Below are 27,956 nucleotides of genomic sequence, written 5' to 3'. Positions count from 1 at the left end.
TATTTTCAAGCACAAGAAGGTTTTATTTTCCAGCAAATTGCTTCAAATGACACTCTGCAGATACATCTTTCCTCCTCCATGTTTTACTTTCACAGAGAAAACAAGGAATCACCAGCAATCAGCATCTCCAGTGTGGTGCACACCAGAGCAGGACGTGTCCTGGGAAATGCATCTCCCTCCCGGGTAGGACATGGGTGTTGCTAATGCTGCAATTTGCTCTGCTGTACAAATCTCATCTATCAAGAAGGAACTGGAATGGGGGGAAGTAAGTTATTATCTCCTCGTAATGATATAGCAGATACTTGATGGGCTCTGTCGAGCTACAGAGCTCTCACTGGGTGTGTGGAGCTGGCAGGATTCTGCTGAGGATACGTCCACACAGGATCTTGCTGGGCAGAAAGGCAGGAGAGATGGCCCCAAACAGGAGAGGTGAGTCTGAACCACCTCACCCTGTGGTGGTCTCCCTCTAGCTGTAACAACAACGAGGAATCAGGGACCAAAGGTATCACAGCCAACAGGCCCCAAATACCTGCTCTGCCCTGTGACATGGACAGAAATAAGGAAAACTTCTCCACAAGCCCTGTTAAACCTTTACCCCCCCCTCCACAGTTTTTCAGGAACAAATGGACATTAGCTTGACCTTAGCTCTCCCTGCAGATATTGGCTCACACATAAAGGCCAGGACACCTGCAAAGCATTGTCTGGACAATCCATTCCCCACTCCAGAGCCTCCCCACAACCCGTGCAGGATTTCCACAGCTCCCAGCTCCCACGGAGTCAGAAAAGGGGGAACAGCTTCCAACTCCACCAGCCTGTGGGACAAAATCCACTACTTTCCTCCCAACACATCTGCTCTGAAACTATCAAGACTCAGTTGCTCGTTGTGTCATTATCCCCATGCTCATCCCAAGTGCCATGCACACCACACATGAGATGGGCTCCAGCAGCTCCCCCTCTGGCCCCTCTCCTGGTCAAGGGGGATCCCAGGCTTTTGCATCTCTTCACCTCAGTAACAAGTGCATTTTACCCTCTCTACAAGTGGCCAAGACCCAGCTTCAGGCTCTTTAAGCAGTGATATCCAGGGTTTGGAGGTGACCTGTCCAGGGCTTGGAGTTCTCCTTCAGCTTGGCAGTGGCTCAAGATCTCTCCATGGCTGGCAGCCCAGGAGCTGGGGAAGGCCTGGGAAGGCTCAGAGGAGCTTCCACAAAGGTGCAGAGGCACCTGGCCACTAGCACTAATCCTCAAGGCCTTGAGCACCATCTCCTGGTCATTCCTGGATTCAGTGGCAGCTTAACCTCATGCTTCCTCCGTGTCGCCATCCCTGAAAAGCTTGGGGGGACAAACCATATGTGGGAGCCCTTCAGGACATGTGCAACACTTCAGCAGGGTCATATGCTTGCTGCTACACACACACACAAAATGTCATGAGGTCCCCCAAGCCCCTCTCCTGGGAGCTCTGCTGCTCCCTGTTCCTTCCAAGTTATAATGGGAACAAACTCTCTCACTGGCACAGCCACCTTGGCACGCTCCTGTGCCACCATCTCTGCCTGGTGGCAGTGAGCAGCCAGCACAAGATGCTGCTGGAAAACTCCAATCTGTTCATCTCCCGTGGCTCTGGGCAGCAGGACACAACAGCACACTGCTCACCGTGGGGTCCCAGGCTCTGAGATCCGGCGGGATCGCCGCTCCCTGTGTAAATATTGCAGTGGCAGAGTTCAACCTTCTGGCACGAAGGAAAGGAAGATAAATGCTACCAGTCCCCTCAGAGCCACAGGAACCCTGCATCTATCTAATTGCACTTCATAATGGATTCAGCAAACCATTAATTATCAGATTATATTTTAGGAAGCTGCAGATAAAAAAGCTTTATGAAATTTAGCCTTAAAGGGACTGGTGTGCTGCAATGAAGCTGTTGCATCTTGCTGGCACCAGAGAAGCAAACTTTACAGTGGGCACCAGAATGCATTTTACAAGGCAGTGCCCCCTGTGTGGCAGGGGAATGTCCACTTGCAGTCACAGCAGCTCTCCCACACTCAAATACTTTCATTAGTGCCAAGCCACTGTCACCAGTAATGAGGGACCCTGGCATGCAGGCACAACTCCTTCTCCTTTTTCAGCATGTTCCTGGTGAATTAAGAGGGTGGTGGGACATCTCGGGGCTGTTTGCTTGCAGAGAGGATGGGGATCCCCAGATCTGCCTTGGACCCTCCTTCCTAACAGACAGTTACAGCAAAAATACAGATGGGATCAGAAGCTGTGCTGCACAAGGTGCTACCTAAACAGCACTGAAGTCATTTAGCCCAGTTCCCAGGAAGTCCCTGCTGGAGAAGAGAGACCCAAAGGTCAGATCTGTGCTGGAGGAGGTCTCTAGCTGCACATCAGTACAGGTGAGAGTAGAAGACACAAAGCAGCCCTCACACACCCTGCAGACAAGATACCTGTGACTACATCACTGATTGAGCCATAAAAATCTCCATCCTAAATTCTCAGGACAGCTTTTTTTTTTTTCTTCCCATACCCATACCCCCCAGTTTTGTCCTGCACTAGTCCCCTCCCCTCCCTTCACAGCAGCAGAGGGTCACACCCAATTCCCATTCTTTTCCTCCACTTTATTTCTCACCTGGGAGAGACAGGTGGTCCAGCTCACCTGAGCTGGCAGCTGCTTAATGCAGGGAGACTTCTCAGGCACTGAATGTCTATGAACCTCTCCTGTCCCTGGTCACTCTGTGCTTGCTGCCTGCCTGGGATTGCCTTCCCAGAGAAGCCCCGGATCCCCGAGCTGGAGCAGCACACTGAGCTCCTGAACAAGTCCAGGGAATACCAAATGGCAGTTGGAGGCCCCCCCCCACTGTCTCCCGCTTGGTTTCTTCACAAATCAGAGTTACTTTGTCATCAAACAAGTCCTCCTTAGTCACTGCCATCTGCTCAGAGCCACTTTGGCTCACATGGGATTCAGGCAACATCAAAAAGACTTGGGAGCCGACGAGCTGGGTGCCATCAAAAGAGATGATGTGCTCTGCTGCTCCTTGCTTCGACGTCGGAATCACCTGTGTGGAAGGAAGATGGTGCAAGAGTCAGACATGTACAGCACCACTTTCCCCAGGATCCCTTTGCTGCCCACCCTTTCCCCAGCCTCAGCTCAGGTAATAACATTTAGCTCCACGCCACAGGTCTGCAATTACAACAGGCATGAGACTAATGGGAAACGCCAAACCACACACACCAGTGATGCAAGAGAAGATAGGAGAGTAATTTGAATATTTCTCTCCACAAAATTGCTATAATTTAGCTCCACAAGCAGCTGTAGACAGTAAACACTCTGTGATTATCCACTGGAGGAATGCCATCCCAGGGAATCTTGCACACTGGGTTCTCTCATCCAAGGAACTGTTCTTCACTGATGGCTGAGATTTTGAAGAGGAAGAGGCTGGGTTCAAACCTAGCACTGGGCCTCTAACAGAACAGCTGTAGTCTCATGGGGTGTCATCGGGGTGTTAACAGCCTGTGAGTAGTCAGGCACCTCTGCATACCCTGCCAATCCCCCTCCTCGGCTCCTGAAAGCCAGGATCGAGCTGCTTCCCCTCCAGCAAGACCTCCTCATGCCAGCACAGAAATGCCAGAGCGCTGTGGCTGGGGGTTTACATCACAGACCTCTCTAAAAAGGGGGGATCATTTCAACCCCAACTGCTCCAGGATTCTGTGATTCAGTTCCAGGGGCATCATGACAGCAAGAACCGTGTAGAAAGCAGAAGTAACAGGGGAATTATGCTCAGCAGATACAAGACCTGATCCTCCTCCCACAGGACAAGCACTTACACCTGACTCTGTTTCTCAATTGTCCCTGAGGAGCTGAACACAGCTGAATCCCTGATCCTTGTCTCAGGTCTCCTTTTGGTGTGAATTCTTGTTCCCTTGTAGCAATGTGCTCCCACACACATTCCCTCCAAGGCATGCCATTTGCAACATGACTATTTTTAATTCCTACACCTCTTGGTAGCTAGAAACTTGGGTGAATGAGATATGCAGCCCTTCGCAGTCACAGCCCATCTCTCCCCGTGGACCTGCCTTTTCCCTATGGACTCTGCCTCCTCTGTCCAAGTTATCCCTCTGCCAACCCCAAACTGCTGCACACGGCCTGGAGAGACATCCTGGTGCAGGAGCAGGCAACAGCAACCCTTGCATAGGAGACCAACTCCTGGCTGCACCAGCTCACCTGGTAAGTCTTGTCACAGATTCCAAAGGCTTTCCCCCAGTGTGGGTCACCATGTGGCACTCCAGGAGTGATGGGGCACTGCAGGTTTTGGAGCAGGTAGGGCAGGGCTGGTATTCCTGGGAAGGTGCTTCATGGACATGCTTGCAGTGTTCCTGGAGGGTGGCAAAGCTCATCTGGCACTTCTTGCAGCTGTAGGGATCTTCAGTGTCTGCCACCCAGAAACACAGTACAAACCACAGAGGGCAAAGAAACCAAGGGAAAAGAAGACTTAAGAGACAGTCAAAAAAAGGGAGGGACATTTTACTTTCCAGGTGGAAACCAGAACTGGAGTTTGGGCTTCACATATAGGTTTTACTGTTCCTGCAAACCAACAGCTTTTCCATGGTGAGCTCCCAGCAGCCTGTTTGCCATCATTTTTGAGATAACCCTACTCATAGCATCAAACCATTAAAGTCCCACTTTTCCACACCTGCACAGGGAGGATTAAATTAGCACCCACCTCAGGTATCCAGAGGTACTACACACTTTCACACTGGTGTGTCTCATGTTCAAAATGCATTGCCCAACTGCATCACACTCGTGGAACAGTGGGAAATAGAGCCAAGGACATTTTTTTACATGGGCACATCAATACATTCTCTGTGCCCATGAGCTGGAAGAGCCCTGCCTCAGCCCCGGGAGCACATGGCACTGAGTGCAGGGGCAGGAGCAGCAGGGGCATGAAAAATATGTGGAATTCAGCCAGAGGGAAGGGCAGGAGAAACTAGGATAACCAGAGGAAGGATGCATCACTGGAGTCTAGGTGTGATGGGACAGAGAGGAACTACTCAAGAGAAAAACAAGGAAGATGGAGGAGAGGAGGACTGCGTGGCTAATCTGAGGAGCTGGATAAGGGCAAAGTGAGAAGCTGCAGGCCAAACCCATGCAGGTGAGGGAGGTCTGGGAGTAGCCCAATGCACAGGAGGCCCCCAAAGGATGGAGAAGCAGCCAGGAGGCAAAGGGAGGAACAGGGCACAAAGGGGTAGATGGAGCAAGCCGAGCCCATGGCTGGGCTCCTGTGGGGAAGCTCACCCTCAGCCTGCTCCCTCTTGCTGTGGCAGGCAAGGGCCTAGGCCTGCATGAAGGTCACCAGGCAGTGCTTGCTCAGGAAGGGCCTGTCCCCTGGGTGCAGCTGCAGGTGGTTCTTCAGCGTGGAGTTTGCCACGAACCCGGCCCCACACTCCTGGCAGGAGAAGGGCTTCTCATCCAAGTGTTCTGTCAGCTTGTGCTACTGCATCCCTGGGGAGGCAGGCAGGACACCAGCGTGGCACTGGTGGGACCTGGTGCCAGCCTTGCCTCACCCTGCTGCAGAGGCACCACTCCACCGTACTGCTGGGTCCACCAGCCCACCAGTGACACCAAGGTCCACTGGTGTCCTCCAGCCTGGAGTCCACCAGGACATTGTGAGCTGCCCCGGGGAGGGCAAAGAGACTCAGCTCCTCTTACTTGTCCTGCTAAAGCAGCCAGGAACTGGAACAGCTCGGTTATTTTTGGAGGCTTTTAAATTTGCCAGTAGCCCCACTTTTCCTTGATGAGCCATGTGGAAAACCAATTAGGGAAGAACTAATCAGAAAGTGGTTGTGCTCAGTGGGGCAGGAGAAATGAGCTGAGCTGCGTTTCTCACACATGGCACTCACAGAGCTGCAGGGAGGAGGAGGAAGTTTCAGACTATCACTTTACTATACTGTCCAAACTTCTGCCTAAACATCCTGCTCCCACCAACCCTTGCTGAGGCATGAGCAAACTCTCTTCCACAGATGTCACACGCCACAGGGAGCCGCTTCTTCTTTTCCTTGGCCATCCCCACCCACCCCGTGGACCTCCAGCTGATGATTTTCCAGCTCCTTCTTGGTCAGTTTGACCTGGCTGCACTCTTTACACTGGATCTGCTTTCCTCTGGACACCCAACAGCGTTTCATGTGCACTTTCAGGCAGCAGCAGAAGTGGAAGGTCTTATCACAGGCTTTGCAGACAAAACTCTTCTTGGACTAAGCTTTGTCTTGGGATTCCTTTGCTTCTTTGGCACCAGCTCCTCCTGCCTCCTGCCCTCATCTTTGTCCAGAGATTTAACTTGGGATTCACTGTTCACCTTCCACTTCCTGATCCCGGGTTTCTCCCCACTTCTCTCAGTCAAGAGACCTATGGAAATAGCAATTACTGGTTTGGTGGTGACCAGCAGGACTGGGTACCTGCCCCTCAGTCTCATATCTCCTAAATGCTCCTACACAGGCAGTTTGTCCTGCACAGAGGCAATCAGACACTCTGCCCATTGCAATGGTGCCACATGGCTCTGCCCAAAAGTGGCTCTCGCCGTGCGTGGTAAGATGCATAAAGAGTGATCCTTGAATTTCTCCACCACACATACCAGGGCCAGATTTTCCTAAAAGCTTGCTCTCCTCAAACTGTTGCTTCCAAGCATTTGCCTCCTGCTCAGACACATGAAGTTACAGCCATGCTTAAATGTTTGCAGACCTGAGCCTCAGATATGATACTGCCTAAATCTGCCACTGAGAGCGGATATCCAGCCCTTAATTACAGAAATTAAGAAGAAATTAGAGAAATTTCAGAAACACTTCACAAACACAAACTCTTTGAAAGGGAACAGATAATCTTACTATGACCCTTTTGAGTCTTCTGCTTGGGGCCCTGAGGTATTTTAAATCGCTCATTATGTTCATTTCTTACAAAGCTTAATGCTTTCCCTGTCCCTGTAACACCATCATCTCAAAAAGCACAAGCTGGAAAATTCACCCAGGATCTCAATCTACAGAAAAAACCCACAGGGAATGTACGTATGGAAGAAATCAAAATACAAACAGATACATTTGTCTTCTTTGCTATAATGAGAACCAGGAAACTGTGTGACCATGGAAACCAGCACAGACTTCTCCCTTTGCCAATGTACAGGAAATTCACCCTGTGCTTGCAAAACTTCATCTCTGCCTCCAACAGACCTGGAAATCTTAAGATGCCAAGTGGTGAACCATAACCTGTGAACACATCAAGGGAGAACTTACAGCAGACTGGAAGACTGGTTTCCAGTTTGTCCTGCTCTGCCAAGGTTGCCTTGACCTGTCACCTCTCAGGTTTCTTCCCACATCCCTGCAACCAACACTGACAGTTTTTCTGACCCAAGGGAAGAAGGATAACTGTACTTTTTTTTTAAACACAAGACCATGAAAAAGAAAAGCCTTTTCATAGAGTTTTGACACATTTCTGAGACTGGAAAGTGAGACCTATCTTGACAAACGTGATCTCCCAAGAAGTGACTGTAGAGAGCACTGGAAAGCAGATGGCTGGAGAGAAGGTTATGGAGTTGGCTGAAAAAGCCAAACCCTGTCCTTGCATGCACCAGCTGCCAGCACTGACAGTGCTCCAACTACAGCAGGACCCCAAGGAGAAGCCAAGAGATTCCATGTTGTACCTCCACCAAAAGAATCAACTCATTACTTTGATAATGCTGAGCGTGGTTGGGAATGGATGCAGTTTCCTCCACAGGGCACTCCAAGTGCTTCAGCTCACCTAAATGAATAACCAGAAATTTTCGAGGGCTTCTTTGCAGTAGAGATGCAAACCCTGTTGTTTTCAAGTGGAAATGCGACTGTTCACATCTGCATGTGGCACATACGTTCTCAGAAACATAAGGTCTCCTCAGCTTCCAGAGGAAGCTCACACCGCTGAGACATGAGGCCCAGAGCTACCACTCATATCTCATGCCAAGAGCCACATGGCTATTGGTTCATAAAGTCACCTGCAACATTTGGGGCTGGTAAGCAGTGGTGTCAGAGCTGAGGAGCCTCAAAATTAAGATATTGAGGTTCAGTGCAAAGATCTGTAGGATGCCAGAAAGAGGCTGGCACCTGGCAATCCTCCTCTGGACACTTTCATCCAGAATAGATGTTTTTTGCCAAGTAAATACCATTTTCCAGGGCTTTTGTTTTTGATGTTGCTTCTTGCTTGATTTCATCTCAACCTTGGCTTGACTCCCTGCAAAGACACTCAGTGACAGCAGTTCTGCTCTCTCTGATGTTGCTGCCAGAGAGGCAGGATCTGCCAGAGCCATGGCAGCAGCTCCCCAGGCCCCTCTGGTCCCCACTGCAAGGTGTCCATGAGCTCGTGTGGGCTGCACATTCACAGACACATCAACTGCTGGCTGACCTGCTCCAGTCATCAGGGCATCAGCCCTGGCACAAGGCATAGCCACACAGGGTCAAGGGGAGTGGGACAAGTGCCTGCAGGATCAGAAGAAGACAAAATGAAAGGCAGATAAGAAAGAATCACCTTTTCTCTGGAAATCAGAGCTGGATTGGTGGCAGTTCTTGGTGGAGTTAGAAGAGAGGACCTAGATCTGAACTGGGTGTAGGACATCTCTCAGGAGTCCACTGAGGCAAGGAAGGGGAGCAGAGCATGTGCTGTCACCCTCCAAGCCCTACAGCCAAAACAGTCATTGAGATCCTAGATTTCTTCTACCTGTGCCCTGCTCCCAGACACCCAGTCCCACCTTCCAGCAACATTTCCTCACTACTCAAGACTGTGGGGACACCAACACCCCCAGGGTGCAGAGGGTGACCTGCCCCCAGCACAGGGGGCCAGGCTTTGTCTGTCCCTGCCAAACACAGAGTGAGGGTGAGTTTCAAAGCCACAAGGCTTAAAGACTGATGGCCCTGACCCATATTTTCAGACCAAGTCATTCAACTTTCTATCCCTAAAAAAAGAGGAGACATTAACAGCAACCTGCTTACTCTAACTCCCCAGCAATCTACTGGCATTTGCACACAAGGAAATAGGGATGGATTGAGCTGAACCAGTGCCTGTGCTTGGATAAAAACCACACTGTGCACATCCCAGTGGACTCCGCAGCCCAAAAAATCTGGATGCACTCGGAAACACGATGCCATGAAAATGTATGTGAGCAAACAGAATTAGCAAGTCACATTTGCATCTTTTCCAGGAGAATGCACACCTGCAGTTACCTTCCTGGACCTCTGTTATCCCTGTCATTAAAGCACCAAATCCAGTTCAGCATTTTTCCTTCAAATGCAAAGACACAATTGGGCTCAGCTGGAAAGCCTCCCACAGCTCAGGGCAGGGCTCACATGTGGTTACAGCTCTGCATTTGTTCTGGAGTTCATCAAATTGCTCTCTGTATGGGATGGTGGATGGTGGCACATGGCACACAGCACAGGAACAGACTCCATTTTGGTTTTGTCCTGGGGGGGCCAGGCTACAGCTTGTTTTTGTTGGTTAAACCATTCCCTCTTCCACGCAATCTTTTACTGTTATTGTTGTGCTTATTGCAATTTCTTCAGTATATTGTGACTCCAATTTGTAATCCTCTTAGGATGTTTTTTTCCTCTGCTATCGAAAAGGGTGCTGTTTGAGTGGGCTTGGTCTTCCTGCTGAGTCTTAAAACTAGCACAGATCCTCACAGGGGAGCATTTGCTCTGTAAAGTGCATATGGAGCAAGGCCAAATTAAAGCATTCTAAGAAAATTAACTCAGAAAATAGTCTTTGACTGCAAACTGCGCCATCATGGTCATCTTTGCACATGACAAGTGTGCTCTGCCATGATCTTTCTGCAGCCTGTGAAAATTCCACATATAGAAAGGCAAGTGACTGTAGTCTAAGTCCAAACTGACACAGATCCAACAGCACAGGAAGAGCCAATGAAACCTCACAGCTTAAGGATAATAATTCTGAAAAATAATCCAATATAGATACAAATTACAGAACTAAGCTGCTTAAATGCTTCCAAGGGCTGGGGTGGAAAAATGCAAACACAGTTAAAGAACACCAGTATAGGGTCAGTTATGGGCTCCACAACTCTTGTAACATATAAAACTTTGACATGGTGCATGTTACCAGCAGGAGAAACACACACTCCAGTGCCTGGAACCAGAGATCTCCCCTGCAAATCCTCCTGCAAGTACAACCCCAACACCTGGCCAGGGCATCAGGCCACCAGGACACCTGGTCCACCACCAAACTGTCACCCATAACCATGTGTAAAAGGGTGAAGCCTGTGCTTCTCTTACCCACATGGCCCAGCTCCTGCATCACTGGCTGCAGGTCTGGGAAGGACTCATGGACACTGCACAGCACCTGGTAGATCTTCATGGTCAGGACACACTTCTCCTGGGCTCTGCTCAGAGCTGCTTTCAAGGAGGCCTCTGAACTTTCCTTCTGAGCAGAAATACTCAGTAGCTGGAGAAATAATAAGAAGACAAAATCACCTGAAAGATTTTGGGCTGTGAAAGGCCAGGTTGGTCTGGGAGTGAGGTCACATCCTTCCTGATTCATCTCTACTGCTGGGAATCTGCTTTGGGAAACCAGAAATCCCTTTCCATACACGTCTGTCCCTCCACTGATACATGTGCATGAGTTGAGAGAATTTCAGGGTTAAGAGAAGTTATAACAAAATAAATTCTCAGACTTTCTGTTTTGGTATTAACCCCCTTTAAACCACCTTTGCATGGGAAAAGAGGTTGTTCCTCAACACCTGGCAACACTACCAGCTCACCTAACCCATAAACCTGCTTCATCAGGTCTCTTCATCACAGTTCATATCTAATCTTAATCTACCCTCTGTCATTTTAAGGCCATTTCCCCTTGTCTTGTCACTTGCAAAAAGTCCCCTTCCAGCCTTCCTGCAGGCCCTCATTTATATAAAACACCCAATAAAGCATCCAACACACTCACTTCAGCAGAGAGGCACTTCCAACTTTGGATGGCTTTCAATGCTTATGAGGGCCTGTCCCCCCTTTGAGCCCCAAACCATGCCATCTTCAAAAGCATCCCCTCATACCTCTTTCACCGCTTCTGTGAGCCAAGCCCTTGTCACCTGATCAGTTGATAAATAAAAGTGAGAACTGCCAAACAGATGAATCCAAGAAGGATTTTTTCACCACTGAAGTTTCTAAATTGAAGAAGATGCACAGTTATACTTTTGTAGGAGAAACCAAACCCAAACCTTATAATTCATCCAAGACATCCGTGCACAATTTTTGTTTCTGTACTTCTGCCTTTTAATCATTCTGGTTCAGTACCAACAAGAACAATCCATGATTCTCACAGAACTACCTGGGAGAAAAACAGCTAAACACACACAGCATGGGGAGGAAAGATAAAGTCTCTGGGACCCAGAAGACACACGGTGCCGGGTAAGGAGAGAAAACTCTCCGGGATGGAGAAGGAGGCAATGGCAGGCTGGGGGAATAATAAAGGAAAGATTCTGAGCCATTATGAAAAGCTCCCTGAACAAAGACTTCTTGGAGACACGAGTCTGATCCCCAGCAAAGCCAAGGGAAATTCACAGGTGAATTATTTCCCTCCTTCTCCCATCAGAATGCTTCTGATTTTATGACGCAAATTTGAGTTGTTATGAATGCACTCTCAGCTCTGCTGCCGTGCCAAGGTGAGCTCCAGAGCCAGAGTGTGCCCTGTGCCAGGTGCAGCACCTCCTCCTCACCATCAGCAGGACAGCATGGTGATATCAAAGGTGCCACCAGCGAATCCATCAGTCGCCGGGAAAATCAAATCATTCCCTCCCTCTTCATTCCCACGATAAGAAATATTTGTGCTTCTGTTTGTTCAAGCTGCAATTTGAGGAGATTCAGCTCTGTGTAATTAAGGAATGCTCCTCCTTGGAATGGGTATTACCACGAGATAATTAGCCATGCTGGGAGTCTGGTGTTTCAAGAAAGCAATCGTGCTTAACAAATGACAAAGCAAAGTGCCTGTCGGGAATGTTTGCTACAGAGGAAATTATCAGCATTATGAGCACAGTTTTGCTTTCTATTAAACACTCATTTACATTTCACTGCATGTTAATTTAGTTTTTAATTTTTATGTGACTTCAGAGTCTCTGGATGTGAATTGCTCGGGGTACGTCTAAACACACCCAAAGTTGGGAGACTGTCCCACCAGGCAAAAGATGGGGGCTCCCGAGTCCCTGAACCATCACAGGCAGGCAGCAACAATAAAATCCCACCAAAATAAACAGGAGCAGGGACCTGGCCATCCCAGGGACACTAAGTATGGGATTCCCATCAGCATACTCTGCTCCACATAAGAGACCACGAGCTGAAATGCTACCTGGATCAAGGACAGGAGCCCAGCCCACATAAATTTCACCCCCATCTCCCTCAATCACAAGGACTTCCAGGTATGAGACTGTCTGTATTTAATGTCAACATCTACAATTTTGGGGAATTTTTAGCTATTTGCTTTCAAAGCCAGTCAGTACCATAAGTTAAAGTCACCAGTGGAAGTTTAGTCTACCCATACCTTTGCTATCAGAGATGTTTGCTGCTGCCACCAAGTTGTCCAGCAGAAGCTGGAGCCCAGGGAATGATGCTTTCACAAGCCCCAGAAGTTTGATCAAGCTTTCCACATTCAGGGTTTTCTCTTCATCCCCCTTCCTGAGCAGGTTGTCCATGGCTTCCCTCTCAGAGCTGCTTTCACAGCAATCCAAAACTACCTGCAACAAAAAAACCAGCCACAAACCTGCCTGTGATAGCTTCCTACCAACTCTTGGATCTGAACTGAGATCAGAAAAACAGGAACAGCATCACAGTACTGCAATAAATCCATACCCACTGCTTCCACAGTTTAACTGGGAGGTGTTACAGGGTGCTTAACTTACAGGAACACCTGCACGTGTCCCAGGTGTAATCGATGTGCATCGGCTCGAAGACCACCCTCGTGGGTTCTTCCACCAAGTTCCAGCTCTTGGAAGTGGCTGACAAGCAAAAAAACATTTTTTTAAAGGAAACAAAAATAGACTTAAAGACAGTGTTCAAACCAACATAACATTTTTAGTAAATACTTTTAAAATTGAGAGCCTCTTTTCCCTTGTCTCCCCAATTTTTCTGCTTGCCGTCAAAAAACAGATGGGCAGAAAAAAAACATTCTCTTTATTTAAATAATCATCTATTAATTGAATTATTCTTTCTCTGACGAGGCCACATGAGACATCTCTTACATTAGATGCAACCACCATAGCTTGGAAGATCTCTAGGATACCAGTAAAATACCTCCAAGGGAGAGGCAGCCAACAAATACAGGTTGACCTCCTCTCCACCAATGCTATGCTCCTGAGCAGAACCTCTGCAGGGCACCAGCTCAGTTCCCTGCTGACAAAAGCACTACACTTCACAGTCCCATCAATAAAATTATTAAGATCTGTCCTAAAACTAGTTACATTTTTACTCCCTTTCCCCTGGTTGAAAAGCTCTTCCACAGCTTCATTCCCCTGCTAATTCTTCTGATTTTCAGCTAAAATTTATTCATGGCCAGTGTATGCCTGTTTGTACATGTGCTAGCATTATCTTTTAGCTTAAAAAGCCTTCCAAACTCTCTGAGATGTTTACTCTACCCTTCCTCTCCAATTTCATTATAAGAGCACAATCATATTCCCTTTCAGTCTTCATTTCCCTTGTCTATATAAGGCAGCTCCTCCCATAAAGCAGCTTCTCCACTCCCCTGATCTTCCCACTGCAGATCTGTCAAGTTCCAATATGAATTCACCTTTTTTGAACCAGACTGGAACAGAAATTTCTGCAGGGTCATCCAGAGCAGATGACACAGGAACTTGTCCAGGTGGGTTTGGAATGTCTCCAGAGAGGAAGGCCCCACACCTTCCCTGGGCAGCTGTTCCAGTGCTCTGCCACCCTCAATGGAAAGAAGTTGTTCCTCAAGTTGAGGTGGAACTTCTTGTGGTTTAGTTTATGGCTATTGCTCCTCGTCCTGTCTCTGGGCACCACTGAAAAGAGTCTGGCACTGAAAAGACTCAGCATCTGCCTTTAAGGTATTAATGAGATCCCCTCTCAGTCTTCTCCAGACTAAACAGGCCCAGCTCCTGCAATCTCTCCTCATACAAGAGATGCTCCAGACCCCTCACCACCTTTCTGGCCTCCACTGGACCCTCTCCAATAGCTCCTTACCCTTCTTGTCCTGAGAAGCCCAGAACTGGACACAGCACTCGAGATGTGCCTCACTAGGGCTGAGTAGAGGGTCAGGATCACCACCCTCAGCTGCTGGCAACACTCCTCCCAGTGCACCCCAGAATCCCACTGGCCCTCCTGGTCCCCAGGGCACATCATCAGCTCAGGGACAGCTTGTCACCCACCAAGACACCCAGGTCCTTCTCAGCAGAGCTGCTCTCTAGTAATTCAGCCCCCAACCTGTGCTGGTACTTGGGGTTGTTCCTCCCCAGGTGCAGGACCTGCACTTGCCCTTGTTGAACCTCATTTGGTTTCTCTCTGCCCAATTCTCCAGCCTATCAAGGTCCTGCTTAATTGCAGGACAGCCTTCAGATGTACCAGCCACTCCCCCCCAGTTCCATATCATCAGAAAATCTGCTCAGGGTGCATTTGATCCCTTCATCCAGGTGTTTGATAAACAAGTTGAATGAGACTGGACCAAGGACTGATCCCTAGGGAATGCCACTGGCTACAGGCCTCCAACTGGATTCTACTCCACTGATCACGACCCTCTGAGTCTGCCATTCAGCCAGTTCTCGATCCACCTCACTGTCCATTCACCTAACCCACATTCCCTGAGCTTACCTGTGAGGATATTATGCCTTGCTGAAGTCAAGGTAGACACCATTCACTGCTCTCCCCTCATCGCCCCATCCTGCCATGCCATCACAGAAAGCATCAAATTGGTCTTAACTGACTGTTGAGAGATGTCCTTTGAGCTGTAATTTGCCTTCAGCTGTAGGAAATTTCTGTTTCTGTGCTTCTCCTGGATAGGGCCCCAGGCTCAGAAAAGAGTTTACAGGTCATCCCTCTCCTTTTTCTTTACTTGATCAGACAAATGTCTGTTGCTTGTCATGATATCTGCCATGATGCCCAGCAGCCTGATGTGCCACAAGCCTCTTCACAGCTCTACAGTACATTTATTTGCCTCTCATATGTTTTGGCCATTCCCTGCAGGACCTAAAACCTTTCCTCAAGTTATTCACTCACTCAGGTCTGTAACCTCTTATAGAAGTTCTCTCTCATTCAGGATGCAAACTTCAGACAGTTCTCCTACCTTTAACATAAAAGAAACTAATCCAACAGCTCCTCCTCCGCTCTAATGAGCACCTGAACTCCTTAATTAGTTTCTCTCATTTCTAAAGATCCGTCCTTTTGTAGCCCAAACTCTGTTAGTGAACCTGTTGATGTGTCCTCCCATCCAATTCACACCGAGCTGCCTCAGGATCCCTCAGTCTGAAGTGTGAGAAGAGGTGCCAGAGCAGCATCTCTTGGGGAGCTCACGCTGCATTGTGAAGTGGTCACTGAACTCTGCAACAACCTAAGCCATGAGACACCACGAATGAAAGGTTACCTGCTCTTCCTTTGTATCCAGCTTTATTTCTTTTAGGTGATAATCTGCTTCCAAATCCTCTGCCCCATCTCCGCACATTACAGAAACACCAAAAAGCCACAGAAGTTAAGCACTCAAAAAAAGAGAAAGGCTAGGTTAAAAAATTCCCCAGAAAAAAACCCAGAGATTTACGAAGAGGCTTCACAAAACATCGTGTACTGATTTTCCAGCAAAGAAAATCAAACCTGCTCCATGCACAGCTCAGACCAGGCACAGAAAGAACCCAGTTGCCCAGAAAAAAGGCTGTTACATGAGAAACTACCACTTATCTTGCTGAATAAATATGTAGCTAATGAGGCAGCGACTGTGAGAAGAAAAAGGAAAGCCTCATCTTCATGAACCCTTGGAGAACTAGATCCCATCCCTGCCAGCCCAGAGCTCCAGTGCAGCACTGGCTGAATCAGGTAAGACGAAACCTTCAGAGGTGGCTGCTAATTCCATGTTCTTTTTCCCAGTCCCTGAGATACCAGAGATCCCACCTGCACATGTGCTATGGGCCTGCCATTTTAATCAATTTTTCTGGAATAACTAAACACTTTTCCATTGGTCTGAGGGGAGAGGGTAGAATTAAACAAATAAACCAAACCTGAAAACCAGGGAAGCTGTTAAGATCAAGTCTGCGCTTGGCAACTTCTGCCTTGTTTTCCTGTGCCACAGCAGGACAGAGCTCTGCCCCCCTCCTTACCAGAGTGCTCCCCAAATAAATCTGTTATTCGATGGGAAACTGTGGGCTGAAACAAGAGCATGAAGGGATCCCATAGAGAGGAGAAGGATTTGGTATTCGGAGCAGGGTTTGGAGGCTCTGCAGCAAACGGAGCACACAGTGACTGACAAGGATGAAAAGAAACATGGAATAACACTGCTCCTCCACCAAAGGAGGCAGAAGCCCTGCAGCACATGATGATGCAACTACAGGCTGTATCCTGTGCCCAAGGAGCAGAATTACGATGGCAGAATGGTTTTGGTTATTACTGGGGGGTTGTGTTTGTTTTTTAAAATGGGAAGGGAAGCAAAAAATGGCTGAATTTTAACTACCTGATTCCACGAAGACAAAAAGAAGAGCGCAAGGAAAAGGTGCAGCCTTTAAAAGAAAGGCCATACTGCAACATGAACAGGCATATATGAAAATACTAATTTCCCCACTGCTGATGAAGGTGCCAGAGCTTGGTGCTCAGCTGTGCCTGTGCTCAGGGATGCTCCACTCTGGATCCAGTGAGGGACCAGGAGCAAGGCAGACCTTACTTGAGGGGATTATGAGCCGGGCAGAGGTTCTCAGCCCAGCTGTTGTGGCTCTGGTCAGGATCACTCAGACAGAAAGCAGAGATCATTCATGCCACTGAGCACAACTTTCCACTCACTATAATCCTGTGTCAGAGGAACTAACTGATGTGACAAACTAGGACAGGAGGTCTCAAGCTTGCATCCTGATTGCAGCATGTGAGGGCACCCTGTAAGTTCCAGCTGCACAGGGTACAGCCAGCTCCCCCCAAACACAAAGGAAAGCAGGTTATACACAGAACTTTGTCCTTTATGGCTTCTGCAAATCAGCACACATAGTGCAACTGCTTACATGAAAGGAGAGCAACAGTCCTCCCCACCCACTGCTGCCTTCAACACATAAAAAGTAACACCAAATCAGTTAGTCTTGCAGACAACTGTGTGGTAAGAGCCACAAAAAAGAGTTAAAGCTGGGAGTCAGCTGAAAGGGAAGCTGATGACCAGGAACTGGCAAGCACGTAGCAGAGCGGTTCTGCTCACACTCCCCTACAGAGCCTTCTCCATGCTCCCAAAAAGGTATTTTCGGGGCTAGGAGGAATACCAGGCACCTCCTCTGCCCCAGGCTCCACTTGCAGGGGCAGTCTGACACGGATCCTGGTTTTGAGGTTGCCTTCACTGCTCAGCTGTCACTATTCCCACAGTCCAGCACAGAAGGACCCAAGACCACACACGTGCTTTGCAGAAGGCAGGTGAAACGGCCAGGTGAGGCAAACCACGGTGCGACACTGCTTTGCATCCCACCCACATCCCACCTCGCCCACAGAGTTTGCCTCATTCCAGATGCTTTTACCCACTTCTCCAAGGGGGTCAGGAATCCCTCTTCTGCTGCCTCCAAGAACTCCACGATGGGGCTCAGCTGTGTCACGCTCTGGATCAGCTCCTCCCTGCAGCCCAGCAAGCGAGCGGTCAGCGTCTCCTCCTCAGCTCTGTTCTCTGGGGGGAAAGGGATTCAGAAACACAAGAGAAGAAACAAGTCAGTCTGAAGGAACTGACAGGCTCCTGAAGCAAGGGAGACTCTGTGAAAGATCTAAGTGAATAGCAAAGCTCATCCCAAGCACAAGCAGCAGAGGAAAATCACTTTACTATTCTCTTTAAACTCTATGAAAGGAAAATGTCTGATTTATCTAACAGAGCACAAAGCCATAAAGCAAGCTGGAGGTTAACACCAGGTTTGCAAGGCCACTGCTTTGTGTCAGGCTCGAGTAAGAAAGAAGCCTTCAATCCCAAGCCTCAGCTGTGCTCTGACCCACGTTAGCTGCCAGCCATCGATCCAGCCCTCCGGGCAGTGATGGGGAGAGCCCTGCATGGCTACAGCTGCTGCTGCAGGCAGAAATGCTCCAGGATCTTGGCCAGCACGTGATAAACCTCCTGCATCCAAGGACACAGGGTTTCTCTGCTTTGCCTGTAAGATTACCCACTCAATTTGCAAAGAGGCAGCACCCAATTTCCTACCTCCTTGCCATGGGGCTTTTCCAGTGCCCTGTTCCCTCTCCGGCAGAGCTGCTCTCAGCCTGGAATTCATGTCTTGAAACAGCTTCAGAAAAGACAGGAGCGTCTGAGTGTCCAGGGGCCAAGTGTCCTGGGTGTCACTATCCTGGGTGTGAGTATCCCTGAGCCGAGCATGCTCCACTTTGCTCAGCAACTTCAACAGTGACTGTTCCCCTGCCTTGGTGAGACAGGCAGCCAGAGCCTACAGCAGAACAGAAATGCAAGAAGACTTGCATAACAGAGTGAACTGCCCTATACAAACACACATAACAAGCAGAACCCCGGGGTTTTGTTCAGGGGACAAAATTAAACAGAAAAAAAAAAAACAAACAACCCCACATAGACACACACTACTGAACCCAAGCTCCAGCCCTGGGAAGGAAGGCAGCAAGCCCTGCTGCCAGCCCTTACCTGTACAGCAAATCCCACAAACTGGAGCTGGTTCCAGCACCAAACCTCTCTTCATGTCTTCCCCAAACAGCCATAGGCCAATAAGTGTAAGGGACCTGATAAACCACGGACTATAACCACTACTTTGGAAGGCCAAGGCTGGGGCAAGGGACGGGGATCTCACTGCAGAACAAGAGGGGATCACTTGCATAGAAAGCAGAGAGTCTTCAAACTTTCAGGAATCTCCAACCTCAATCACAGTGGAGTTTTGTCTCCTAGAGAGAGCTCTGGAGAGGAGGCACACAAACTCTTGAGTGCCAGGGGTTCCCAGCATGCCGGGCAATCAAACCCAGAGCTCCAAAATCTACTTCAGTGACCTGAAACAGCAACCAGAGGCAAACGAGCCCGTGCAGTTATGGAAATAAAAGGCAAAGAAATAAGCTGGAACTCTTGCTCCTATTTCCCCCAAGTCCTTTAGTGCTGTAAACATTGCCCCTGAAGACACACGCTCCCCAGCTCTCCAGGAGAGATGCCAGCCTTTCGGAGCAGGTGGCCTTTACTGGAGACTCCAGGGATGCTATAAAGGTACCTTTGAAGTGGGGAGTTCAGCCCCGCTCCAGGGAGAACGGCCATTTTCTGCTGTCACTGTCATTTTTATTCCAGTGATAAAAAGACTCAGTGCAACTGCTTGGGGCTGCGCCGGGGGAGGGTGGGCTGGCTTTCCCAGCAGGTGGAAATGCTCATGGATTTGGGGAGCAAGGCAGTGCAATGACCCAGTGCAGTGACCATCCTCAGAGGGGAAGCTGCACCAGTCCCAGCTTCTCCCACTCGGTTTTCCTGCCGAACAGAGGCTGTGGACATGAAGGGCTCTGGTGTAAAGAAGAAAGGAGATGCCGCAGATGCGCTGGAGAACAAACTTAAAGGTATTTTTTTTCTAATGCAAACATTAATTTGTAACGAGACTTGATAACCAGATCATGTTTGTTCTCAAGGTTTGCGTGCCTGGCCTCTTCCAGATCAAAACGAGCCTGTAAAACACAAAATACCTCCACTCTCACCATCCTGAAGGTGTTCAGATCCTCCCGAATCCATGCTTGTAATAATATGGATGAAAAATAACTTGTCATTGTTGCAATATATTTTTTAATTTTGGGATTTTTTTTAATTAAAATAGCACAGCATTGCTACCCAGAGCCCCAGGCAACATCCCTTCCTCAGTGCATGGACTTGGTTAATGGAAATGACTTTTCAGTAACTGATCTGCTATTTATGGGCTCTTTCCAGAAGACTTTTCCTCAGACATGTTGCTCAGTGGGAACAACAGCCTTTTAGCACTGCTATGAAAGAGCACACAGTACATTTTATACTTACTTTGAAGCACTAACAATTCCAAAAGATCCCGGAAAAAATGGAGAAATACTGATCCTAGGTGGAATCCCAGCTTCCACTTAGTCATAATATGCCCCCACATCCATCAGGCTTTCACTGCCTGGGATGCTGCAAAACCCTTCCTGGCCAAGTTGGCACAAATTAGCACACATCCAGCTTCCAGATGGGAGCAAGAGGGAAACTGAGTCACCAAGACCTGGCTTAAGCTTGAGCTGTGCCACCAAACAGGCTCCATGGTGACTGAGAAGTTTGGCCCCAGTTGAGGATGTCAGTTCTGGAGGCCACAACACTCCCAGCTCACATACCACCTCAATGGTCACACACCATGGAACAGCCCTCCCAGTTCATCTCAGGCCTTCCCGTGGCCACGGCAGCCCCAAGGCAATCTCTGAACAGGAATCTCTGCAGGTAAGGGCCCAGGAGGTAGCTCTCCTATCTCTCTATCATCTCCACATCTTCCATGTTTTTCCAGGGAGGACCTCAACCAGATGGGCAAACAATGTACATCCCCCAGGCAAGGTGCAGTGGCCCATAACTGAGACTAACAGGGGATGTGAGGAGAGAGGGAGGGCAGGGCAGTCACTAGCCCAACTGGCCACTAGCTCTTCCCTGCAGGTGGGAGACCAGGGTTATGGCTTTTCATGCCTTATCAATGCTCCTGCTCCCACCGTGAGAGCAACATCCCAGCGAAAGCCACTTTAGTGACTATTTCTGAGTGATCTCCTTCAAGCATTGGCTTTACAGTGAATGCAAACTTCCAGAGGGTGGTGAGGAGGGATCTGCAAGAGACAGGTTGAAAAGCAGCTGTTCAGGGTGGCAGAAGAAGCTGGCTCCCTTCAGACCTCTCCTGTGTGAGCAGAGGGACACTCAGGTACACCACAGGAGGCTGGGCACCATGGGGAAACTTCCAGAGCCACAACATCAGTGCCCTGTGAATGAATGCTGCTTTGGGTTTTATACTGTTAATTTTCAATGTGAAGAAGGTGAAAAAAATTTTAAAAAGTCATTGGAAACCTGCACAGACTGGCAGGGCTGGTGCACGGACAGGCCCAGGACAGGCTCCACACACCTGGCTCTCAGAGAAGCTCCTTGGCTGTGACCCCACCATGAAGTCAATCAACTATCACTGTGCATATAATAATCAGAAAAAAACTGTGTTCCCATTTCTCCTTCAGAAACCCAAACTGCTTTTTTTTCAAGCCTGCATCTGTATGTGACTGATGAGGGAGACCCCATGAAGGCTCTGTGGACAATGCTGACCTCCTGCTTGCTCGACACAACAGGAGCAAAAGCTCAGCCCAAACTTCTACACAAGTACACCAGAACAGGGTGGAAAAAAGTTCTCTAGCTCTGTCACCGCGACAGGAAAAAAAGCAAAACCCTCACAAGCTTTCACTGCTAATCAGGATGCAGAAGATAACAGGAAACTTCTTTCTTCTGCTGCATCCAGAAATCCCTGCAGCTGCAAATGAAGGACGACAACCAACGATTGGACAGGCCCACAGGCAATGGAAACGATCCACAAGCACAGTGACATTTATTCTACGTGGGAGCATCAGCGCTCCCCCACTTCATCTGAACCCAGCAGTACAGGGAACAAATGAGCTGTGCAATAATTTGAATTGAGTTTCTCTAAGAGAGCACAGGAAGATAAGACTTGACACCAGCAAAGCTCTTCCACGCTTCCCCAAATTACTGCAATTTCAGTCTTGTTCTCATTTCCAAGCAGGTTTCATCCAAGCCGGAACCAAATTAGATAGGAACAGTTTATGTGAGATATACAGAGAAACTCTAAAGCAAAAACAAGCCCAAAAATCACATCTCCCTAAACTGAAAAGCAATTCATCTGCATTTTTCAGTTCGGGGAGCAGAACAGACCACCAAAATCAGAAGAGAAGCAGTAGTTCTCACAAAAGCCAGCCTTGTACCACAAACCTTCTTGAGGAAAAAAGCCCACGACCAAACAAGTCTCCACTGGAAGCAGGAGGGAATAGGCAGGAACAGCAGAGGGGAGCAGACAGGAGTGCTGCAGGGAACAAGGCACCATGCAGGGATGAGCTCGCCAGCAACAGAAAAGAAATAAAGAAGCATCCAACCCCAAATCCCAGAGAAACCAGAGGAGCCTGAACACCAGGACAGCCTTGGTGCCAACAGGCAGGCTTGCAAAACCCCCCTGAACCCTCACACTGCCCAGGCTTTGCTGCCCAAAGCACATCACCACTTGCTCAGAGAGATCAGCCACCCCCAAAAGGCTCCCAAGCAGAAGCACCCGAGGGATAGGAGACCTCCCCTGCAGCAGGGCAAGCACACCCAGCAATGCTTTCTGCAAAGAAACCGCATCTCACCGGCTTCCAGACCTGCTTTTACTTGCCCCGAGCCACCCAAGACTTCAAGCAAATGACTAGCAAAAGGATACAAAGAAGGGGAGGGGAAAAAAAAAGGAGAGAGAAAGAAAATCCATTGACATCTACCACTGGCACAACCTCAGCCTGAATTACACATCCGAGCTGGGCTCTTAGGAGCTGAACTTGCACTTCAAGCATGACTTTAAAAACACACCGCTGTGCTTCCCCCTAAAGAAAACACCAGGCCCTTCTGGGAAAGAGCTGTTCTGTGTGCTACAAACAGAGCCCAGACTCAGTGCTGGCGCCCAGAGGTCCCGCTGATCTCAGAGGGGAGCTCAGAGAGGGACAGATCTGGTTGAGTCCTTGCTTACAACAGGCTGCAGCCTGTTCCCCCACTGCCCTGGGGCTGACACTTTTCATGCTTGTCACAGCTGAGAAGTGATTTTTCGGGAAGGCTTAAAGAAAATCCATTTCTCATTTATTCAGCATTTATTTATAGCTGCAGAAAAATTGTCCAGCTACCGCTTTGCAGTCAGACACCCAAACCGGCTCTGAGCACCACAACCTCTCTACTTGGCTCCTGCTGCAACAGCTCTTTTGGGAGCACAAAGGGCCGCAAATGGGTCTGTGAACCTTCCCTGCTGGGTCTGAGGTGCTGAAGGACCATGAAACAGCAGTGACTGCAAAGCAATAGCAAGCACAGAAGCTGCAGCTCACCTGCCTGGGCACTCTGCCGGCACAGCTCTGCCCTGCCGTGAGCAGCAAGGGGGGCAGGAGACAGTGGTGGTGCTGCTGGCACGGGGGCATTGAGCTGCCAAATTCCTTCTGGCCACGCCCATCCCCACTGCACAGCACTCACCCCAGCTCTGCTCCTATTGTAAGGGTGGAGAACAGTAAAACCTTAAACCTGACATATTGTTCTGATCAGGGCAACAAACAAACGTACAAAAAACTAATCCTTCTCTGAGCAGGGCATTCAGAGGTGCTGGTCAGCCCAGCCAGGCTTGGGCTTGCTGCTGCAAATGGAAATCTGTCTCCTAAAGGCCATGAATGTTACATTCAATAACATCAGGAGAACCAGCAGCTAAGGGAACTCGGGTTTCCCTCCATGAACATTTAAGGACTCAGCCATCCTTTGCTCCCCAGCTCAAGGGAATTCTCCTCCCTGCTGTCATACATGTTTTGGAGGTTTTTTTTCTAACAGACATAATGCCTTGGGCTTTTATAAGCAGAATGCCACCACGGCCAAAATGTTCCATGTCCTGCTGTTTCTGTGGTGGCTCTGAGCTGGGACAACAGCTGGTATGTGGCTACCACTGCTCAGAGCCCAGAGTACTCTTCAGCACACCCCAAGCACCAGACTCAGCTATCCCCTCCAACAGAAACCAAGCATCATTCACCAGCTCTGACTGCTCTTAAAGCAGCACACTGCCAGGAGAAGCATCACGGGGCAGCACCTGGCACCCCCCTTCCACCCCCATTCCACTGCCCCCTCAGCAGCTCTGCCATCCACAGAGTGCAGCAGAGGCTCCACAGCAAGACAGTGCCAAGAGCTTGGGAAATCTATATTGGGATCTCACATGTCAGTTGTTTACAAGTCGATGCAGTTCCTGAAGCAAATGCCATAAACAGGAGGAGAGAAATCTGTGCTGGAGCTCTCCTAAAACACAAGGATGTCTTCAGGGCAGGACATACTTTTTAACTGTGTGCGTGAGCAGCTTGCACTTACAGATGCTTCTCTCCAGGGTGGTGCTCAGGTGAGCACATGGTGCCCTTCAAACAACCAGGCACCAGTTTCCCATGCAACAATTTCCTGAGCAAGGCACACTATCCTAGCCCTTAGCAGGATGGGCTAAGAAAAACTTGTATCATTTATGGAAGTAAACACACCTACCTCCTTTTGAGAGGCATCAGTTTCTCTGCTCGAGTCTTTTCAGCACAGCCTGGGCATCAGAAAGGGCCTCGGAGAAAACACTTTCATATCGAAGAAAGAAATCCAGTTTACAGCTTTTGCTCTCTGCTGCTGTGCGAGAGAAAAACAAGATGAGTTATTTGCTAATTGAAGGGATTCGCAGAAAGCACGATGTGACTGAAAGGCATCGGTTTGTAACCAGCACATTGGCTATAACAGGAAAACTGTGACTTACAAATCCCTTCTGAAGACATCACACAGCCTGGAGGGAAAACCAACGGTTTATTTAACACCAGTTATAAATGGAACATTTATTTTAAACCCAGTACAGCCTCTGTTTTCCTCCCATGCTGAATAGGAGTTTAAAGGATAAGGTAGCATTAGTAGGCAACTCTGTTCACTTGCTGTTAGACAGACTGTCTGATCAGCCCCATGTCCTGCACAAACACAGATCCCACAGCATGGCAGATGCATTCACACACCTAGGCATGAAAAATTTTGCTCACTACAGCTCTGGCAAAATGGTGAGCGTGAAACAACTGCAAAAGCCAAAGGAAGAAAATCCCTGCAGAACAGGGTGTTGCTACCAACCCAGGGTAAACTAAAAAGATCCAACACGGAGAAAAAGATACCCCATAACAGGAAAATGTGAGTCGATGTGTTGCCAACAGGAGGCAATGCTGTGCCCAGACCTGTGAAGTCTCACCCAAAGCCCTCGATCGCCCTTTCCCCTCTGGAGGCTCAGCAAGCTCTGGAGGCTCTTCCACACAGCCACTTCACTCAGCATGGGCAGGCTGGTCAGGGCCAGAGCTTGAATCCTCCTGGAGGGACCTGGAGACATTCGACATCAAGTCCTCGTGAACCCAGGTGCAATTCACAGTAAGTTCCTGGCCAGGAGGAGAAACATCTGCTTCCATTTCTGCTTCTACAGGGCCAGGTAAAGGGAAAACTCTCTGAGTGAGGAGGATATCTGTTTTTTCTTCTTTGGGTTTTCCAGACTGGGGCAGGTTATTAGCTTCAGCTTTGTTTTCAGATGAATCTGCTGCCTGGCTGGAGACTCCTCTCAGTGTACCTGGTCCCGAGGAGAACAGCTTATGAGGTCCCTGAGGAGGCTTTTGCAACTAACAGCCACATCAGACATCTGCAGACTATCTGCCACAGAGATAACTTTGGTGCAATTGTGTTTCCCCAGTGGGAGTTTGCCACTGTACATCATCTCCAGCAAGAGTGCAAACTCCTCAGGCACCACCACAGAAGCATCAATGGAGATGCTGTCTGTACGGTCCAAGAGGGGTTTAAACAGCAGGCTGCCAGCAGCCAAAACCACCTTGTGTGCTCTAAAATGCACGTCCCCAATAAAGATGGTGCAGTCACAGAAGTGCTGCTCCTTGCACAGGGTCTACAGCTGGGGCAGCAGCTGCTGGCTGTAACTGGGGAGCTCCATGGCACCCACTGGCCTCCTTTCACCGTGGTCTCCACACTGCTCTCACAAAACCCAGCTAACGAGAAGGAAAGGGACCCTGTCAGCATTTTGCTCTGCAAGACAGAAGAGTAAGTAAAAACTACTTTTCAGTTTACACATTCCAGTAGTTTACTGTGCTGCAGTTCTGTGGTTACAGCAAGATCCCCATTCTGAACTCACATTCCACGAATTCAGCAGTTTACCCTGAGACCTAAAGAGCCTCGATAGTGTTCAAACCTCAGTGAGCAGATCTGGATTGAGTCCTGAGTCCCAGGAGCTTTAAAAAGGGAGCAGAGCCTCCCCAGTGTGCCACACAGCTCATGGAGGTGTGAGTGCCCACCAGATCAGGCACTGCAGTGCCAGGCTGTGCCTGCAGTCAGGGGCTGGAGCTGATCCTGAATTCAGCAGCTGGTTTCTGAAAGGACAGGTGGGAAAGCAGGGCAGGAAGACCTGTTCAGATCATCTATGAAACACAGAGGAGACTCTGAGAAGCTAGTTTTGATCTGCAAAGCACTAAGTGGTTTGGGTCCAGTTCATTTTCTCCCTACATCACTGGTAAGATGAGCAGGGCCACGTGAACATTAGACATAGAGGTCTGCTTGCAGCCCAGGGCCTTCAGCACCCCCTTCTCAGCACACCACAGTCCCAACCCATCAATTTACAAGTCTTTGTTCCCAAGCTGTAATTTTTTTGCAGAAGTCCAGAGCCCTAAATCTCATCTACCAGAGCCTTCCTTTTACTTCCCCCCTCCCCACCCTGTTGCAGGAGGGAGAACATACAGGACATCTGCCAACAGAATTTTGTATCAGCGGGATACCTGGAGTTTTTGTCTAAGCTAGACAAGATAAAGATGTCACTGCCTTGTCTACACACTTGGACGCCTAACACTAGTGCAGGCCACAAAACAGCATGAACACCAGAGAAAGAGCACCTGGATGGACACAATTTACATGACCTTCAACGCTTAACATCTTTGCACTCAGCTTCCTGCTCTCTTGCAGAGAACAGGACTAATATTGCCTGTCAGCAGGCCATGAGCTTTAAGGAGCACGTACTCCACCTCGAAGCGCTGCCTCTCAGGAAATCAGGCTCGGAGCAATTCCCAACACTGCAAGTCACAAGCAGACACTGGGCACAGGCTGAGCTGGCACCTTGCTTCTTCAAGGCACAAACCCCTCTGGAGCTCAGCCTTTTTGGGAAGTAGGACTTCCTGTCCACAGGCAGGCAGGACCCCAGCTGTCCTTCTGAGTGGCACTGCCTGTGGTGGCTGTGGGAAGACAGAAGAAGCCAAGAGGCATCACCTCATTCCAGAGGTACAGACAGCTGAGCAACTGGTTGGTGGATCCCAGCCACGCAGGAGAGCTCTCCTGAGTGGCCAAGAACTCCCACAGGCTTTAAAGATGAAGTGCTATGGAACACGTTTTTCAATCACTAGGTGAAGATCCCAGATGGTTTTGCCATCACCTCAAAGCAGAGGTGTCCTGCTCCCCATCCGGGTTCCTGTGAAGCAAGAGCACACGGTGGTTAGGTCCTTCTCTGGAAGGCAGGAAAACCTGAGCGGAATGATAGCCCACCCTCCTGCTCCTCAGAGACAGAGCTTCTCCGGGCACATCGCTACCAAAGGTTGGCTGGTTTGCAGCTCATCTTTGCTGTACCAGATCCACCCCTTCAGCCATGCACAGGGCTGGCCACCTGCACTCCCAGCCTATCCAACATGTGGGCTCTGCTCTCCTCCCACGCTGTTGTAAATCACAAGGAACCAAGCTGCCATGAGCAGAGTCGCTGCTGGCCGTGGGAGAAGAGAAAGACCTGATTCTTTTGCCAGGCTCAATGTAAATAGCATTTTCAGTCCACCCACTCTTTCCTGAAGCTGAAGGACTTCCAGTATCTGAGATGAAATTGGGCCTGCTGGTTAAATAATAGTAGCTGTGGCTCTTCCTACAAAAGGACAAGCAGGAAACATCGATGTCCTGGAAGAGACGTCTGCTCACTTTGCCATGAACAGCCTTCTGCATGAAACCTATTGCTTGCACCATGGCAAGCTGGAGGAAGCAGCAGCACCGT

General features: G+C 49.1%; 1 protein-coding gene across 1 annotated transcript; it reads right to left on the bottom strand.

The window, feature by feature from the left end:
* On the bottom strand, positions 1-27,956 carry ZBTB40 (zinc finger and BTB domain containing 40). Its single transcript, XM_039386362.1, is given in 16 exon segments — positions 1-3,047; positions 4,214-4,239; positions 4,242-4,537; positions 5,086-5,491; positions 5,972-6,059; positions 6,061-6,291; positions 6,294-6,391; positions 10,288-10,456; positions 11,058-11,149; positions 12,539-12,731; positions 17,697-17,839; positions 18,359-18,596; positions 24,413-24,440; positions 24,442-24,541; positions 25,137-25,494; positions 25,497-27,956. Coding segments are annotated over 16 exon segments (3,195 nt in total). The 5' UTR covers positions 25,875-27,956; the 3' UTR covers positions 1-2,696.

Source organism: Pipra filicauda, unplaced genomic scaffold (assembly GCF_003945595.2).
Source record: "Pipra filicauda isolate LSUMZ 115617 unplaced genomic scaffold, ASM394559v2 scaffold47_size6085603_pilon, whole genome shotgun sequence".
NCBI lineage: Eukaryota > Metazoa > Chordata > Aves > Passeriformes > Pipridae > Pipra > Pipra filicauda.
This window is presented reverse-complemented; position numbering and strand designations above follow the sequence as displayed.